The 17,668-nt window shown below is 47.0% G+C and overlaps 1 protein-coding gene across 1 annotated transcript; it reads right to left on the reverse strand.

Moving 5' to 3' along the window:
- Nucleotides 1–220: 220 nt before the first annotated feature.
- On the reverse strand, nt 221–11,128 carry rnf214 (ring finger protein 214). The gene is made up of 16 exons (XM_036525206.1): nt 10,969–11,128; nt 10,540–10,603; nt 10,274–10,430; nt 9,739–9,798; nt 9,025–9,165; nt 8,304–8,437; nt 7,659–7,727; nt 6,594–6,690; nt 6,299–6,387; nt 5,636–5,723; nt 4,899–4,994; nt 4,311–4,702; nt 3,467–3,587; nt 1,471–1,605; nt 921–1,022; nt 221–348 (listed from the first exon to the last, which is right to left on the reverse strand). Exons 2-16 carry the CDS (start codon nt 10,599–10,601, stop codon nt 286–288), a joined length of 1,806 nt encoding a protein of 601 aa, XP_036381099.1. The 5' UTR covers nt 10,602–10,603; nt 10,969–11,128; the 3' UTR covers nt 221–285.
- Nucleotides 11,129–17,668: the final 6,540 nt, after the last annotated feature.

A 17,668-nucleotide genomic window follows, 5' to 3' on the forward strand; every position in this document is an offset into this window, starting at 1 on the left:
TTTTATTTTATTTATTTTTATTTATTTTATTTTATTTTATTTCACAGATAACTTCACATGCTCAGAACAAATTGAACTATACAAAGTTATTATTAATGATTAGTTACCAAAAACAGTACAACTGCCAAAATAGCACCATTTAACCCCTTTTGGGGTCTTACAATCTATTACAATCCCTATCTCACTTATAATAAGAAATAATTAGGAAAGGCTCTATTCCGGATGGAAAAGAGATACTGTCATTCCCTCTGTGTCTTCCTTTATCAAGCTCTTCCTCCTCAGCGGTTACTTGGATGGACAGAATGGACAGGAATTGTTCTTACTGGACTGCAGCCAAACACTGATGCACTGAAACAACCAGGCAGGTGTCAGTATACAAACATGTCATTATATTCAAAATATGCACTTTTGAACAACCACTACTCTTGCACAGGAGTGCTCAGCTAAGATGACTGCAATCCTCAGTGACGTAATGTAATGTCCTCAGATAAACTTTCACACAGCCATTGGCTATTTTTCACACTGCAAGCCACACAGCACACTACAGCAGAGTGGGTGCTCATTGGAAGGCAGGTGTTACTCTGTGACATCATCAAAGATTGGCCCCTGAGCTCAGTTTTCACTCAAAGCGACTGCCTTAATTGCCAAGCCACGTGGGAGTGGCTTCTCAAGATCTTGAATGATAGAAAAGAGCACGTAGATTGAACACTTATCCTGTTCATTCTGCTACTTAAAGATGAATTAAGTGACCTGCATCACATAATACAGTAATCAGCAGTCATTAATGTTGACAATTAGAGTACTGCTTCAGAAAGTTCAGTCAGCTTATCCATGTCAGAAGCAGTGTGAGTGCAGTATTAACGACAGCACTCCCATCTGAGGATAGCTGGTGATGTCGGCGTCCACGCCAGCGCTCTCACCTCTTTGTGTACGACGTGAGAGCAGCTCATGTCATGCTGGCTGCCAGCCTCCACGCTGTTCTGACACATCAGGCACATCTTACGGCTGCTGGAGGCTGCGGTCTGCAGACAGGAAGAGAGGGAGAGAGACAGGGAGGAAGGAGGAGAGAAAGAGAGGGAGAGAGAGAGAGAAGAAGGTACAAGGGAGATAGAGTGGGGGAGAAGGAGAGACAGACAAAGAGGGAGTGAAGGATGGAGAGAGGCAAAGAGGAATGGAGGGAGAGGGAGACAGAGAGAAAGAGAGTGAGACAGAGAGCGAGGGAGAGATTGAGAGGGATGGAGAGAGGGAGAGGAAGATAAAGATACTGCATATCAGAGGACTGCATCTATAGTATATTCACAAGGAGAAGCAGAATTTAGAGCGGCCCAGGATGTGTGTTGTGTAAAACTAATATTTGATCAAGAAAAATGTTGAGATAAGAAAATAAATGAGATGATAGTGAAAAATGACATACAAAAATGTATTTGCATAGTGACACAGGCCCAGAAGGAGGCAATGGAGAGTTTGTACCTGTGAAGGCCTAGTTTGGAAGACCTGGGCAACGGGTGGCCCCTGGGGTGGAAGTGTGGTGCGCTGACCCTGGGGTGCCATGCTAGGAAAGTTCCTGGCTGCTGAGGGCGGTGGAACTGGGCCCAATGGTGGAGACTACGAGAGAGAAACACACAAACAAAAATCCAAATCTGCCCACTACATGTAAGTGACATGCTTAGCTTTTCCGAATCCCAAATGGAGAGACAGCATAGAGACATCAACACAAACAATGCTTGTGATCTGTGCTGTGATTGCAGTTCTTGCCTGTCTGAGTTTTATTTAACAGTACTAGAATTTGATTGTGTGTCATGTTTGTCTGTGTGAGCGTGTGTGCCTGTGTGTGAGCGTGTGTGCCTGTGTGTGAGCGTGTGTGTGAGCGTGTGCCTGTGTGTGAGCGTGTGCCTGTGTGTGAGCGTGTGTGCCTGTGTGTGAGCGTGTGTGTGAGCGTGTGTGTGCGCGCGTGTGCCTGTGTGTGAGCGCGTGTGCCTGTGTGTGAGCGCGTGTGTGAGCATGTGTGAGCGTGCGTGCCTGTGTGTGAGCGTGTGTGTGAGCGTGTGTGTGCGCGCGTGTGCCTGTGTGTGAGCGCGTGTGTGAGCATGTGTGAGCGTGTGTGTGAGCGTGTGTGTGAGCGTGTGTGTGAGCATGTGTGAGCGTGCGTGCCTGTGTGTGAGCGTGTGTGTGAGCGTGCGTGTGAGCGTGTGTGTGAGCGTGTGTGTGAGCGTGTGTGTGAGCGTGTGTGTGAGCATGTGTGAGCGTGTGTGTGAGCGTGTGTGTGAGCATGTGTGAGCGTGCGTGCCTGTGTGTGAGCGTGTGTGTGAGCGTGTGAGCGTGTGTGTGAGCGTGTGTGTGAGCATGTGTGAGCGTGCGTGCCTGTGTGTGAGCGTGTGTGTGAGCGTGTGTGCCTGTGTGTGAGCGCGTGTGTGAGCGTGTGTGTGAGCATGTGTGAGCGTGCGTGCCTGTGTGTGAGCGTGTGTGTGAGTGTGTGTGTGAGCGCGTGTGTGAGCGTGTGTGTGAGCATGTGTGAGCGTGCGTGCCTGTGTGTGAGCGTGTGTGTGAGTGTGTGTGTGAGCGTGTGTGTGAGCATGTGTGAGCGTGTGTGCCTGTGTGTGAGCGTGTGTGTGAGCGTGTGTGTGAGCATGTGTGAGCGTGCGTGCCTGTGTGTGAGCGTGTGTGTGAGCGTGTGTGCCTGTGTGTGAGCGTGCGTGTGCGTGTTTGCCTGTGTGTGAGCGTGTGTGTGAGCGTGTGTGTGAGCGTGTGTGAGCGTGCGTGCCTGTGTGTGAGCGTGTGTGTGAGCATGTGTGCCTGTGTGTGAGCGTGCGTGTGCGTGTTTGCCTGTGTGTGAGCGTGTGTGTGAGCGTGTGTGTGAGCGTGTGTGTGAGCATGTGTGAGCGTGCGTGCCTGTGTGTGAGCGTGCGTGTGCGTGTTTGCCTGTGTGTGAGCGTGTGTGTGAGCGTGTGTGCGTGTGCCTGTGTGTGAGCGTGTGTGTGAGCGTGTGTGTGAGCGTGCCTGTGTGTGAGCGTGCGTGCCTGTGTGTGAGCGTGTGTGTGAGCGTGTGTGTGAGCATGTGTGAGCGTGCGTGCCTGTGTGTGAGCGTGTGTGTGAGCGTGTGTGTGAGCATGTGTGAGCGTGCGTGCCTGTGTGTGAGCGTGTGTGCCTGTGTGTGAGCGTGTGTGTGAGCGTGTGTGTGTGAGCGTGCGTGCCTGTGTGTGAGCGTGTGTGCCTGTGTGTGAGCGTGTGTGTGAGCGTGTGTGTGAGCGTGTGTGTGTGAGCATGTGTGAGCGTGCGTGCCTGTGTGTGAGCGTGTGTGCCTGTGTGTGAGCGTGTGTGTGTGAGCGTGTGTGTGTGAGCGTGTGTGTGAGCGTGCGTGCCTGTGTGTGAGCGTGCGTGTGAGCGTGTGTGTGTGAGCGTGTGTGCCTGTGTGTCAGCGTGCGTGTGAGCGTGTGCGTGTGAGCGTGCGCATGCGCACGTGTCTTACCGGTCTTTCCATTTGTGCCAGTCTCTGTCCCACCTGCTGTGTGAGCTCTTCTATGGACAGGCCGGCCATGGTGCCCGACCGGGACGTCTTTATCTGCTGCAGCACTGAGATCAGCTGGCTCCTGCATAGAGAGGGAAACCACCTTCCAGTCCATGGGTTGCCAGTCTGACTCACACCAGGAGCCAGAACTTACCAGCACCATTATTAACAGACAACAGTAAAAAAGCTATTAAAATGCGAACAGCGGATTCATTTACTGTGCTGACAACCATTAGATGTTTTCATTATCCATATACTCATCTGAAATATGTTTTTACGACTTGGGAGGAATGTGATGGACGGCTTTTGTTTCCAGCCAATCATACATTGGTTTCATGCTACTGCTGAGATGACAGGGATAACCTAAACACTCCCTGCTCAGGAGCTCCTCCACGCTGGTAAATGCTGAAATAGCCATTTCCATGTTTCACAGGACCCAGCAATAGCAATTTTAATCACAGCATTAGTCCAGTTCTTACTTGATGTTTTTTTTCACACTCACTTGCTGAAGGAGGCCCTAGGACCACAGTATGGGAACCAAAAAAAAAAAAAAAATCACCCTCCGCCTCCTGGTCCTCTGCATATAACAACACTGCCTAAGTCTGCTTGAACTGTCTGGATTCTGGCTTGAACCTACAGCTGTATTCGGATTCTTGGCTCGAAGCTACAGTTGTATTTGGATTGGGCAAAACACTGTCCACTGGGTCACTGTCTGTGGAAACCGTGAACCAGGTAAATTTCAGGTGATATTTCTACTCTGTGAATGAGGCTTTTTCCACGTGAGAGAGGTGACGCACCGCAGTACCTGCTGCATTGTGGGAATCGGGCTCCTAGCTTATCCAGCAGTTTGTCCAGCTTGCCAGCCGGCTGGGCAGAGCTCGAGGGGACAGGATTAGAGGCAGGGGGTGGAGTGGGCTGCGCCCGGGGGGCCAGGTTAGCTGGCACTTGGGGAGCAGGAGTGGGGGTTGGCTTGCTGGCAGGGGCAGGGTGGGGGGCAGACACCGGCACATGCTGTGGGGAAGGGGCCACAGTCTGGGTGGGCCCTCTCGGGGGACCAGACAGCAATCCAGTCTGGGGGGGGTGGTGCTGGGGCGGTAAGGGCATCGCCATGGAGACAGGAGGTGGCTGAGAGGCCACTTGCATGGGCACAAAAGGACGAGTTTGGGGGTTCATCATTGGGCCTAGTAGCAGCTCAAGCTGCAAGGAGAGAGAGAGAATTACCCAGTCAATCACTCCGGTAATCACTCGGGCTATCGATGAATGTTTCTACGACTGTAACCACGGGTGCTTACCTGCTGATACTCCAAATAGTTTGTTTGTTTGTTGAAATATATAGTTAAGTAATAATAGTTATAGTAAAGGTAACTAAGCTGTGCCCATGGGACACACTGACCATCGGGACCTGAGGCAGTGGGGGCAGGGCAACAGGGGGGAGGCTGTCGAAATGATGGCCCCGCTGGAGCAGCTGAAGCTGCTCATTGAACTGGTGCTGAAAAAAAAAGCACACATTTATTAAAAACACACTTCCCATTCACAACGGCAGCAGTTATCACGGCACTGTGTGGTCTGTATGTGCTGTTACTCCTGTTACTTTGGTAGCTTTGCTTTGAAAGATACTCTGGATAAAAGTACCTACTAAGGCACTAAATGTGTAAGCATGGCAGTAAATTATTGTCAATTAGCAGATGCTCTTATTCACAGCGAATTACACAGTGCATGAAGCGTACTGAAAAGTGGCCTGAAAAGTTGCACAAACAGGACACCACTAACCACACATGAACAAGCCTCAGTGCCAAACAGTGCTGAGATCACAGCTGCATGCCTGGATTAACATGTAAGTGCAAAGCTATATGTACAATCTAAGGACTACACTACTCCAAGTGTAATGCCAAGTGTAACACATACCGCATGCGTTCAAGTCAAACTGCACACGTCCAACTACATAAAACTCAAAAGTATACACTAAATGGGTAAGAGACTACATTTGTCGGCAACTAAATGTGAAAATATACAATACACAAATAAATGTGTAAATGATGAAATGTGGCAGAAGCTACAGGAGGAGCTGCCTGAAGACACAGAGTGGCCTGACCCCGCCCACAGACCACCCCCTTGCTCCGCCTCCCTCACCTGCAGCTTTCCCAGGTTGCTGTGGACGACAGCCACGTTCTTTTCCCAGTCCAGTCGCTGCTGCAGGTGCTGCTGGGACACGTCCAACCTACAACCATCAAACAGAGAGCCGACATCTTAAAGGGCAAGGATGCTGAACTCTGGCTGAACATTCTGGGTCAACAAAAACAGCAAGTTACTGATCCCTCCAGCATATCCAGTGCTCATAGGCAACGATGTGGAAGAAGCAGCGGCATTATTTATGATTCATGTACCTTTGCTCTTGGAGAGGAAAAACACAGAGACAGGTAAAAGGGGAAAAAACTGAATGCAGATGGTCACTGGCTTACATAAGGGTTACGTTCTGGAATTTACTATGTAAGTCAGATTTTACTCGACTCATATGGTGTAACCCCTACCACCCTAATGCATGGTGCACTCATCTTACACCCTGTCTTTCTACTTCCTATTGCATGAATACAGAAGGTGGTGTTTCCGTACAAGCTGTGCATCTCTGATTTTTCATATGCATGTATTTTCACATTTTAAGGTGGCTTTCGCACCTGAAGTTTATATTGTAAATGTAAATGCTTGTCAGATGATGCATAACCTAGGGACTGCCTGTCGCGACAATGGCCCAGGAAGTAGAACACAGAGACGGACAGACAGACAGACATTTTGTACCTGAGCGTGCTGAGATACCGCTCGGCTTCAGCAATCCACTCCTCCACCTGAGAGATGGTCACTTCCCTCTGCATCTCCAAGGCTGAAATCTGCACACAGATGCAACAAATGTACACACATCCCTGTAACTCCCCACGCTGCATATGGAAATCCTGTTTGAGAAATACTATGAGTATTATTCTTTTTGAACATGCACAAGGTGAACAGACAGGAAAGACAGGCAGACACACCCATCACAGTTGAGGATACACAACATGGACATACGGACAGACAGATGGACAGACTGATCCTTCACCTCATCTCTCAGGGCGGCCTGGTTGGCCTCCTCAGCTTCTCCATGCAGTCTGTCCACCTCTTTCTGCAGCTCAGCCAGCTCACGCTCCCACGTCTGCCTATTTACAGACACACACAGCTAAAGCACTCCCACAAATGGACTGGGTAGAGCATTGGACCAGTATTGGACCAGTAATGGACTGACTAATGGATTGGGTAAGGGAACTGGACTGACTAAGGGAAATGGATTGGGTAAGGGAACTGGACTGACTAAGGGAAATGGATTGGGTTAGGGAACAGGACTGACTAAGGGAACTGGACTGACTAAGGGAAATGGATTGGGTTAGGGAACTGGACTGACTAAGGAAAATGGACTGACTAAGGGAAATGGATTGGGTTAGGGAACAGGACTGACTAAGGCACTGATTCTCAATCCTGCTCCTGAGGGCCCCCTGCTCTGCATCTTTCCCTGCTCTACCTACCTGACTGAACTCATCAGTAGCACTTTTGATTAGCTGAGCACACCTGATTTAATCAGGAGCATGCACACTAAATTCAATCAGGTGTGTTTGGAGCAAGGATAGGTAGAAGGTATGCAGGACAGTGGGCCTCTGTACAAAGGGAAGTAGACTGGGTAAGGGAACTGGACTGATTAGGAAACTAAAAGTGGAACTTGAATCTGGGGCTGGGCATAGCTGCTGTATTCATTAGAGGTATATTACCTAACCTGAATCAATCCATTTCTTCATTTCTTAATACCAACATACATATATTATGGAAGTAATAAGTAGTAAGTGTAAGCAATGTAATTTTATTTATTCATTTATTTAAGGCTGATGGTAAGGACGGTTCTGCTTATCATTTTATTGTATGGCAACAGTTGAGATATCCTGTCCTGCAAACTGAACTGTTCTAATAATTATCCAGGTGAATTAATGGATAATATGCACAACTGTGAGCTTAAGAAGATCTCCTAGTTATGAGTGTCTACTTCACAGATAAATACACAAAAGCTGAAAAGACTCAAACAGGCAAACACACAGACTCAATTGGTGGGGACAATGGGTGATTGACAGGCAGGCCTTACTTTTCCTGGGACTGCTCCTCTATCAGCGATGCCAGTTTTCTGTCTGTCCTCTCCAGGTCCATCGCCAGTCTGACACAGACAGAGACATGTTGTTACTGCACAGTATTTCAGGACTAATCATGCATCTTACAGCTAGGAATTAACTAGCTATCTAAAGGCACTCTCCCCTAACTGGCATGGCAGGATCCCAAAACCCTTCTGCTCACTCTGCCTCCTTTTCCACAACTTAGTCTATTATCTCTCCATCTCTGGTTATTTTTTTTCCCCCTCTACTGATAGACTCCCACATCCAACTGAGGACCTCCAGTTCACCTATTCTGAAACAACAGCAAGTCACACTCTGCTTCCCTGCATCTCTCCAATGCATTTCCTCTGCATCTGCCATGCACCTTGCTTGCCTCTGTCAGTCTGCATTTCCCTCTCCTGTTCTAATCTGTCTCCAGATGGTCCCACTTCTTCCCTAATCTAATTTAATCTGTCCCCCACTTCCTCCTCTCATCCTCCCTCTCTTCCCCCCCTCTTCCTCCCTCTCTTCCTTCCTCTCTCCATCCCTCTCTTCCTCCCCTCTTCCTCCCTCTCTTCCCCCTCTCTTCCTTCCCCTCTTCCTCCCCCTCTTCCTCCCTCTCTTCCCCCTCTCTTCCTCACTTGCTCTTCTCCTCCTGCAGTCGTTCCTTCTCTGCAGTTAGCTCCAGCCTCTTGCTGTTGAAGTTCCTGCGCGTGGTCTTGGAGCAGTTCAGCTTCAGTTTTCCTCTCAGGGACTCAATCTTGTCGATCAGCGCCTGGGAAGATCCAGCAATGTCAGTCCAACTGCCCTAACGCTCCACAGATACAATTTCTTTACAACTTTACGACTGCCTTCATGAACTGTGAACATTAATCTACCTGCTAACAAACAGCCATGCCCAGGAGATGGAGAGGATCCATATCCCACATTAAAAAGTGGCATGCAGCACACCCACTCTTTTAAGAGCAGGGGTGTTCAGAATTTCCTAAATGTTTAACCTCACAAGATCCCTGGAATAGTCCATTACATACATGAATTACTGGATTACCTACAGAAACATAGCATAGATATTGTCCACACTGACCACACATTCAGCTCTGTGCGATTCACACTGAACATTTCATCTCTAACATCACTCAAGATGCAAGCGTTCAGATTGGATGGGTTGTTGTTAATAATGAGAGGGAACGGTCTAAAACGGAATACCCAGAGCGCAACAGGTCAATCACCAGAACCTCCTGTTACGCCAGAGAGCCTCCACGACAAGGGTGTACGGAGGACAAAAGGGATGCAGGAGCCAAATATCTGCTCAGACTATAGAATGTCTGTGTTTTCAGCCCGAGACGGCCGCCGCTGGCTGACCTTCTGCTGCTGGATGCCCTCGTCCCTCCTGAGTTCCAGCATCTTGATTCGGCCTTCGTGCTGCACCTGATCAACCTCCTGCTGTTTGAGCAGGGCCTCGTACTGAAGGGCCAGGCGCGTGCTGTGCTCCTCCACCGTCCGCTACACGTCCATAGAGACAGCGGGAGAGAGGGGGCGAGACAGTGCCAACGGTTAAATAAGAAATAACAAGGTGGTGCATATGCAAGAGGATTTAAAAAAAAACAGGCTAGCCAGTGTTTCTGCCACATCCACTGGTCTATTCCAGCTAGCTGGGAAGCTAGTGAAGCTAAAATTGATATTCACTTGCTTTTACCTCCAGTCCAAGTAAATATTTCCAACAAGCTAGTTGTGATGACTAGATGGCTGATAATAACTGTGCATCTTGTAAGTTTAATTAATAGAGACATTAATAAAAGAAATCAGAATGAACTTTTTAAAATTACTTTTCATTGACTGTAGGACATTTTTACTACTTTCCAGAGTAAAAAGATTTTACTCATGGCCTTCATATGCATCCTGATTGGTCAAGTGACAATCAACTTATTTTCTTATGGTTATTTCCAAAAATTTCCACTAACTTCACTACTGTAGCTGTGCACATAAGGTCTGTATATAGTGATGACAATGTGAGCCTGTCAGTGTTAGCACAGGAGCACACGGTGTTAGCACAGGAGCACACAGCTGACACAGTACCATCAGGGATTCCCAGTCTGGCTCGGTGTTGACCGCTGATTCTGTTGTCCAGGGATCTGTCTGTATGGGAGACAGCAGTCAGACAGGAGGTCACACATCTGTCTGCTTTGCTCAGCTGCTTATACCTGCCAACCTTACACATACCAGGGGAAACTGGCTAACTGAGACTTGAACAGGAGCGAAAGAATGAGTTCAGAAAGCTGTAAAACACTCTGATACTTTCACTGTCATGGTGCAACAATGCAACTTTTCTCCCACCTTAAGAGCAATGGTTGAATCAGATTGCCACTGGTAGCATTTGGAGCAGCGATAAGCTGCAGCACACACAACCCAAAGGTTGCCAGTTTGATTCCCTGGTGGGGTACTGCAGTTGCACCCTTGAGCAAGGGACTGAACCTGAATGACTTAAGTGACCAGTATATGTCACTCTGGAAAAGGATGATTGTTAATCCGGTAAATCACCAACCACCTGCGCACACATGCATCTCCCTGTCAGCTGCCATAGCTGCCTTCTTCCTCTCCAACGCAATCATACCTGCGCTGACTGCTCCGACTGTTGGTCATCTGTGGCCGTTGTGACCATTTCTCCCTGCTGCTCGGCCTGAAAGCTAGTTGTGGGTCCCCAGGGGGTGGAAATGGTCGGCATGTGCCACAGGAAGGACGGCTCGTGGGTCTTCACAGAAGACAGCTCACTGACAGAGATAGGAAGCAGGGTCAAAGGTCATGGAGGACAAGTACAGCAAAAGGACTGCCTACTTATCCGAACTGGCATATGTCGCTCATGTGCATGACACAACTTACTCAAGGTCCAGGTGAGACATTTTCTCCTCTAACGCCGATGACCATTTAACATCATCCTCCATCTCTGAAACAGTGACAAACACATGCCAAGTACTGTCAGACTGTGCACTTTGTGTGCAGTTCAACTCGTGCACTGTAATAACGACATTGCTTAAATCCCTCACACGTTCTGACAACACGTATTAATGCTAAAAAAGTACCATAGGAATAGGAGCAATACATAAATGACACTGAATTCAAATGATCCTGTCACCCCAGAAACAGAGAAAGAATAAAGCCACAGCCAATTATTACAGTACATTTGACACCAACTAGCTATACAGTTAACTATATAGGTAGTTAAATGACCAGACAGCCAACCTAGTACCACATCAGAAAGGAAAATGAAAGTAAAAAAGGTACACCTCTCGTGAAGATAAATATACTCACCGACTGTTTTATTCTTTTCTTCTTTTTTCCAACAGGCAAGAAAGTATGCTGTAAGCAGCTATGTAACTATTTACACATATTTACACATTACACAAACAAATGTACACTTTCCAACCACAAACCCTATCAGAAATAAAATCCTTGCTATATCCTCGTTTGATCTTCTTCGTGGGTATGCTGGGATACATCGGTTTCACCAGTTCATCTCTTCCCGGCTCTCACACCCATGTCCAGTTATACTGCCACCTACTGTCTTGGAGTGTGTGGCAGGGAAATAAGGCAACAACTATCGCGATGTCCTCTCAAACAACCTAAAATAGTTTATACACGTTGTCTATTTTAAATGTGATTACCGTTGAAAATAAGTGTTATTGCGACCTACTTGATTTTCTTGGATTAGTATGGAAGTTTCGGCAAATGGTGTATCTATATCTTATCTGAACCACTTTATTTTTTCCAAATGGAGTTGGCAGTTTTGGTGCCCAGTTATCCTCCCACCCCACCCCCGACGACCTTATATCAAATAACGAAGCAAAGACGCTCCCCGAATGTAAGACATGAACCAATCAGTGAAGGGTGGTCACCGATCCGTATCCGTGTCTCAGTGGTCTGGTTCGTGGAGCTATGACAAGCTCTTACAAGAAATTGTAGAATTTCACCTGAAATTCATAATAATAAAATTTAGTATGTTAAATGAGGTTAAAAACAGTAATATGACGCTCGACTGCATGTAGCAACATTTCTCGCTAGAGGACCGTGTAATATTTAGTTGTTATAGTTTAGCCACGTAAATTTCTACTTATTGCCACTAGAGGCCAGTGTGACTCTTTTATATTAGAGATTTTCAGCTCCAGGCCTTCTTAACAATCCAGCTTTCAAATCTGATGTTTTTGCTGCCTTCACAAGGTGGTGCACTTGCACGAAATCTGTCTGGCATATTCACGGCTCATCTGCGATCCTGCTGACATTACTGGGTGTGGCAATTTGACTGAGAAAGAACAGAACGAGTGCGTGGATAACCTTTCTTCTAGGAATGAGGTCAACCTGCTGTTGTCATGCAGAAGCATGTCACAGGGGGCAGCTGGAGGAGGCCCCTGGTACGTAACAGGGTTCATGACATCATACAGGCCTCTTTGGGCAAGGGGGTAAGTGGGTGTGATTAATTTGGTATGGTATCCTTGGCAATGACCCATAGATAGGATTCTGATCTCATGGGTGTGACTTGTTGAGCTCATTCATAGGACCAAGGTTACCAGCGTCATCATTTGTTTGGGAATTCTACAGTATTTGCATACTGTATGTATCACTTTGCATGCTTTTCTGGGCAAATTTGCCTGTAATTCCATAGAAGGAGGCTGTCAGTGCACTACAACTTTTTTCCAAAATCAGGGCTTGGAAGAGAAATCGCTCATCCTTTTCACAGGGATTCCCCTTTTATCTTCAAACACTGTTTCAGGGTCCACAGTGTTTCAATTGATCAATACTGTGTAGCTTCAAGTTACTGCCGCGGAGGAGTGTCACTGTGTAAATCATTTTTTGAAACATTGCTGAATGTTTCTGCAAATAATTCAGTTAAAATAGCTGCTATGCTCTTTGCATTTTCTATGTGGAAGAAATCTGGAACATTTAGCAGATTACTTAAATGGATTATTTTCAGGGTTTGAATCACATATTATGTTCACATATTATTACAATTATATGGCTGAAGTCAGCCCAGGTAAGGCCTGATTGAAAACAGTTGATATGGTTGCTGTCGATCAGTCTAGTGCCTTAAGTCTTTTGAAAGGATACAGTCCCTACAAAAGCACAGTCCTGCACAAAACAGGCAGTCAAGTTTTGAAACATTGCACAAGGCAATTGATTGACATTTTCCCTGGAGTTTCTGACTCTCATTGGACCAATCAGGAAACTGAAGTAGTGGATGAGTAAAAGTACATCTGAGTCATGCTGGACAATAAGCTACAACTGGGAAAATACACAGAAAAGATCTATAAGAAATGAGAGCAAAGAATTTGTTTTATTTTCATATTAACCACACCATTATGAGTCTATTTCACTTCTTTATCAATAGCATTTGATATAGCTGTATAATTTGTTGGTACAGGAAAGGAATTGTTTCCCAGAAGAATACATGCTAGGAAAAATCATTGACAAGTGAGAAGTTAAGTCCAAGATGTTAGGCAAGTAGCTCTGGGAGAAATCCATGAAATGAGAGCCCTCACCAAAGCTCACAAAATAATTACAGACTCAAGACATCCCCTATTCAAGGAATTTGAAATACTTCCCTCCTGGTGATGACACACGTACCTGGAAAAAGCACTCATTCATCCAAACTGCAGTATCCCTCCTAAATGGTTGTGCTGCAAAGCTTACTTTGTCTGCTTTTAAACATATTTCCAATGTCTCAGATTTGACAACCAGCAGGCTGGTTCACGGCGCATGGCAGATTCTTCTACCTCATGTGTGACGTATTTTATACCATAGAATATGGTATATTATGTGCCTCTACCGTGTGCTGTGTGCTGTGCATTGTGCTCAGTGTTGTTTGAGACACCACCAACAACATTCCCCCAAAGGGACAAATCAAATAAAGAAAGCAGAGGAACTGCGGTAAGTGTATAATGACTCACAACTGGAAATCACCAAAATTACCTGCCTACCCCTTGCAAACCCCTCAAACTTTCCATGGAAAGCCATGAAATGTTCATCTCAATTGTTATTAAGAAAAGTAGGTGTGGGATTTTTTTTATTTTGTTTTGTTTTGTTTTTCTCTGCTTGTTTCTTACCCAACATTTGAAGCTCAGCAGCTGCCAAAGGCATGGTGTTGTGTAAGTATGAAAAAAAGAATATTTTTAAAAATGTGTTTCTCAAGTGTGGTGACGTTTTATTCAGGCCTCACGGGCCTCTGCCTGGCTTGATTCTGTGTGTTAAAGGGAGTTCAAAGGTCATGGAAAACAGAAATGGAATCATGTAGAAAGGCAGAACAACGCCCTGCGATTCCAGTGTTGCTGCACAATAAACCATTATGACATCACATGAAGCGTAAGAACCAAATGCTGAAAAGAAGAGAATAAGGCTTTGTGGTTATTAATTGCCCATAGAATGCTATTTCGCTGGTTCGTAATTACTTGCACATGGGTTCAGCGGGACATTCGTGTTCAGGCATATTTTTCATCATTGATTCGCTGCAGTACTATACTGCTAAGTGAAATGATGTTGTAGAGGCCTTCAACAGTAATGGCTGGTTGGGTACTAGCAGAAGTACTTGCCATTTGTCAGACAGGGCATTTCCTGTGACCCAGGCTCTGTCGTGATTGCACTGGTAGCACTAGCAGTAGTGCTCTTCTTGGCAAGGCCATGCTGCTGCAGCATGGAAGCCAATTCCAGACTCCCGTAGTGCTGCTGGAAGTAGCAATATAAAGTAAAGTAGAAGAAGCAGTAATGGGGGTGTATCACAGGTGCAGGTAGCGAGTTATGCCTTTGACAGCCTACATCATGCGGGTCTGAACGCAGAGTTCAGCTCATTTACAATGAAGGTAGTAACCAATACAGACTCCCAGATCTGAGCGCAAGAGCGGTCTTAGCATCCAACTGAAGGGCATCAATCTGGTGTCCAGATGGAGCAAACCGCAGAGAGATAGTCATAGAAAGAGAGAGAGAAAGTGTATGAGTGAGTGTGTGCGGTTATGCTTGTACAATGATTACACACATATGTGTGTGTGTAAGTGTATGTGTGCACATGTGAGTGTGTGTGTGTGTGTGTGTGTGTGTGTGTGTGTGTGCATATGTGTGCATGGGTGTGCGTGTGTGCGTGAGAGGGACAGTCAGAGCATTAAGGGGCAGCAGTGTGGATCTGAGGAAAGATGAAGTCTCAAATAACAAAAAATACTCAGTATAGGCTTATACTGAGTATTTTTGGTTATTTGAGACTTCGTCTTTCACTCTGCCACTCTGAAGGTTCAGTAGCCAAATCGAGGCCTTTCCCCAGCTCTCCTCCAGGAAAAGAGATCTTTGAGATCCAGAGGCCAGAGGGAGTGCTACTGGCAGCCATGGCAGGCCGAGGCAGGTCCAGCTGGCATCCTTCCCAGCTCTAATCTGCCCGTAATGTGTGCCTGTTCTCTTTCCCCCCCTTTCCTTTACACATCTGGCAGGGGCTGTGGAAATTTGTCAGAGGCGGTAAAACGGTCTAGGCTGGGCGTCCCTCTGGGGTGCTGTATCCTGGTCCGTGCGCCCAATGTTTCTACAAAGACAGCAGCTCCTGTCGTGTTTCACGGGTGCTAACCCTGCTAAGACATAATGCTTCAGCCACTGCAGAGTTACTATGGCAACAGTTAGCGGTCACAGAACATTACTGTACAAGATAGCACAGGTCACAGTAGGGTTTTGAGGCCACAGCCACAACAGGAACAGAAACAGGGAAGTTAGACTGAAGATAATCATTATGGGGGGTATAATTATTCTGAGAATGTAGCGTATATGTGGGCACATAAGACCAGCAATGGAGCAAGCGTCATGGTTAGAATGAATGAGGGCATTTCTCACCCCATGCCCACAAAAGCAGGCATTCACTGGTACCCCGAGGCCCTGTGTCTTGCCCCAATGATGTGGATAGAGGACGTGGCTTTGTGTCTGGAAGGGCACACCCCTTCCCAGCCCTCACCTTCAGAAATAGGGAAAGAGTGATAAACTTTGGCACGGCTGGGCTTTATCAGTATCAGAGAGAAGGACCGACAAACCCTTGCACCCCCACCTTGACCCAGCTGACAAACTACATGTGCCCCGTGCCAGAGAGGAGGAGGGAGAGAGCAAGAGAAAGAGGGAAAAAGAGAGAGGGAGAGATAGAGAGAGAAAGGGAGAGAGAGAGAGAGAAAGAGGGAGAGAGAGAGAGAGGGAGAGGGAAAGAAGAGGGAAAGAGAGGGAGGGAGAGGGAGCATCTGCAAATTGTCTTACACCTATCCTCACTGATGGGGTCTGCATTTCAGACAGGAAGACGCTGCAGCAATGGCAGAAACCAGAGCGAGAGAGAACAGGAAGGAAGGAAATGTGAACATAAGAAAGGGGGTGTTCCTGTGGCTCTTTTGTTTGCAGTTGTTTGTCACTGTTACTATGGAGACGCGGCCTGGCCCAGTGATGTCATAGCTTCTGCAAGTGGCGTGAGACGTGCTTAGATCCAACATGCCATCGTCCATTGGCTGGGCGGGGTTGCAGAGACTGGGGTTCCGCCTATATCCCCCCCCCCACACACACATTTTCTCAGACTCAGGGGGCATCTGGGGGCAGAGTCTCTTTCTCCTCATTCAGAGAGGGGGTAGTCGGAATGTCCATTACCGCTGACCCATACCAAACTGCTTCTTAACTGACACTGCCCCTGTGTTATTAATTGGGGTATACTGCCCCCCCCCCCCCAACAAACAGACAGTCAGTCTTTGTCATTTCACTACTGTTCCCCACAAAGTCCGAATGCAATAATTAGCTGTTTTCCTTCAATAACTCCAATACCCAGTGGGACCCCTCCCCCCCTCCAAACCGCCACTTGGAGAGCAATCAAGGACAGATTTGTTCCCGCTGTAGTGCAGGCAGGGCCTGCGCTACATTAAGCTGTCTGCCTGAGTTCAGTCTGCACTACGTGCTCTTTAAATGGGCCCATCTCCCTGCTAATGCTCACTGCCCGGAAAAAATAAAACTACAAATGGATTTCAAGTACCAATTAGATGTAAATGCCGAACAATAAATAACCTGTTAATGCTTTTTCATGGCATGAACCTAGGATTGAATAGGGATGAAGGAGCATTTGGCAGTGTTGGGTATGTGTGTAGGTGAGGTGAAGCTGCAGGGGTGTGACCTGAAAGAGATGATCACATCCCCGTGGGCCTCAGACGCGGTGACGTCGTTGCTCGTCATTCAGGAAGTTGTAAAGGTCACACCTCCGAGGTCACTGCATTTCCCTGCGCTCGTTTGTAATGTTTTCAAAGCTTCTGCCCTTCACCATGTTTTCCTCAACCCTTCGAGGTCAAGGTAACCTAGATTAGAGGCTGAGAGGGAAGGAGGGAGAGACAGAACCAGCTGTTTCATCTGTGAAACTTCCATTTTCTTCATTCAAGTTGATGTTTATGGTGATTTTGTTTCAGGATCCTCTCGCCCCTGTAATCCTTCTTCCCCTTTCCCTTCATGTGTAAACTCCAGCACCCTCCTCTTAAAGGATAACATTGCATAACAAAGCATGATCTGACATGATGTGACACGACAAACATTCGCTGTTTTCATTTGATAAATTTGAGGAACTTCACTTTAACATGTCCGCCGTGTCTGTTTGTAAGGACCTCCATTTTATTTTGTCAGGTGCGCGTCTCTATCTGTAAGGACCTGCATTGCATTGTGTCAGCTGTGCTTCTCTGTTTGACTGCCCATGCACATACGCAGGTGTGAACGAGGCAAGGTGGCTCAGAAGTGACTCTTGCCTTTCAGGCTGAGATCATCGCTTTGTACTGCAGTTTGGGAGCACTTATCACGTTACTGATTAATGAGAATGATGTTTGATGATGTCACGTTTAACCTTGGGTGTGGGAGTTTGGTCCCTTCCAATCAGAGACCCCCGCTGAGGGAGGAGGAGTCTGGTCTGGCCTACCCAGCTGAGTTCACCCTCGCCTGGAGGGCTGAGAAAAAAGGCGGAGGTACTGGAGCTATGGTTCTGTCCCAAACT

The sequence above is a fragment of the Megalops cyprinoides genome, chromosome 3, assembly GCF_013368585.1.
Source record: "Megalops cyprinoides isolate fMegCyp1 chromosome 3, fMegCyp1.pri, whole genome shotgun sequence".
NCBI lineage: Eukaryota > Metazoa > Chordata > Actinopteri > Elopiformes > Megalopidae > Megalops > Megalops cyprinoides.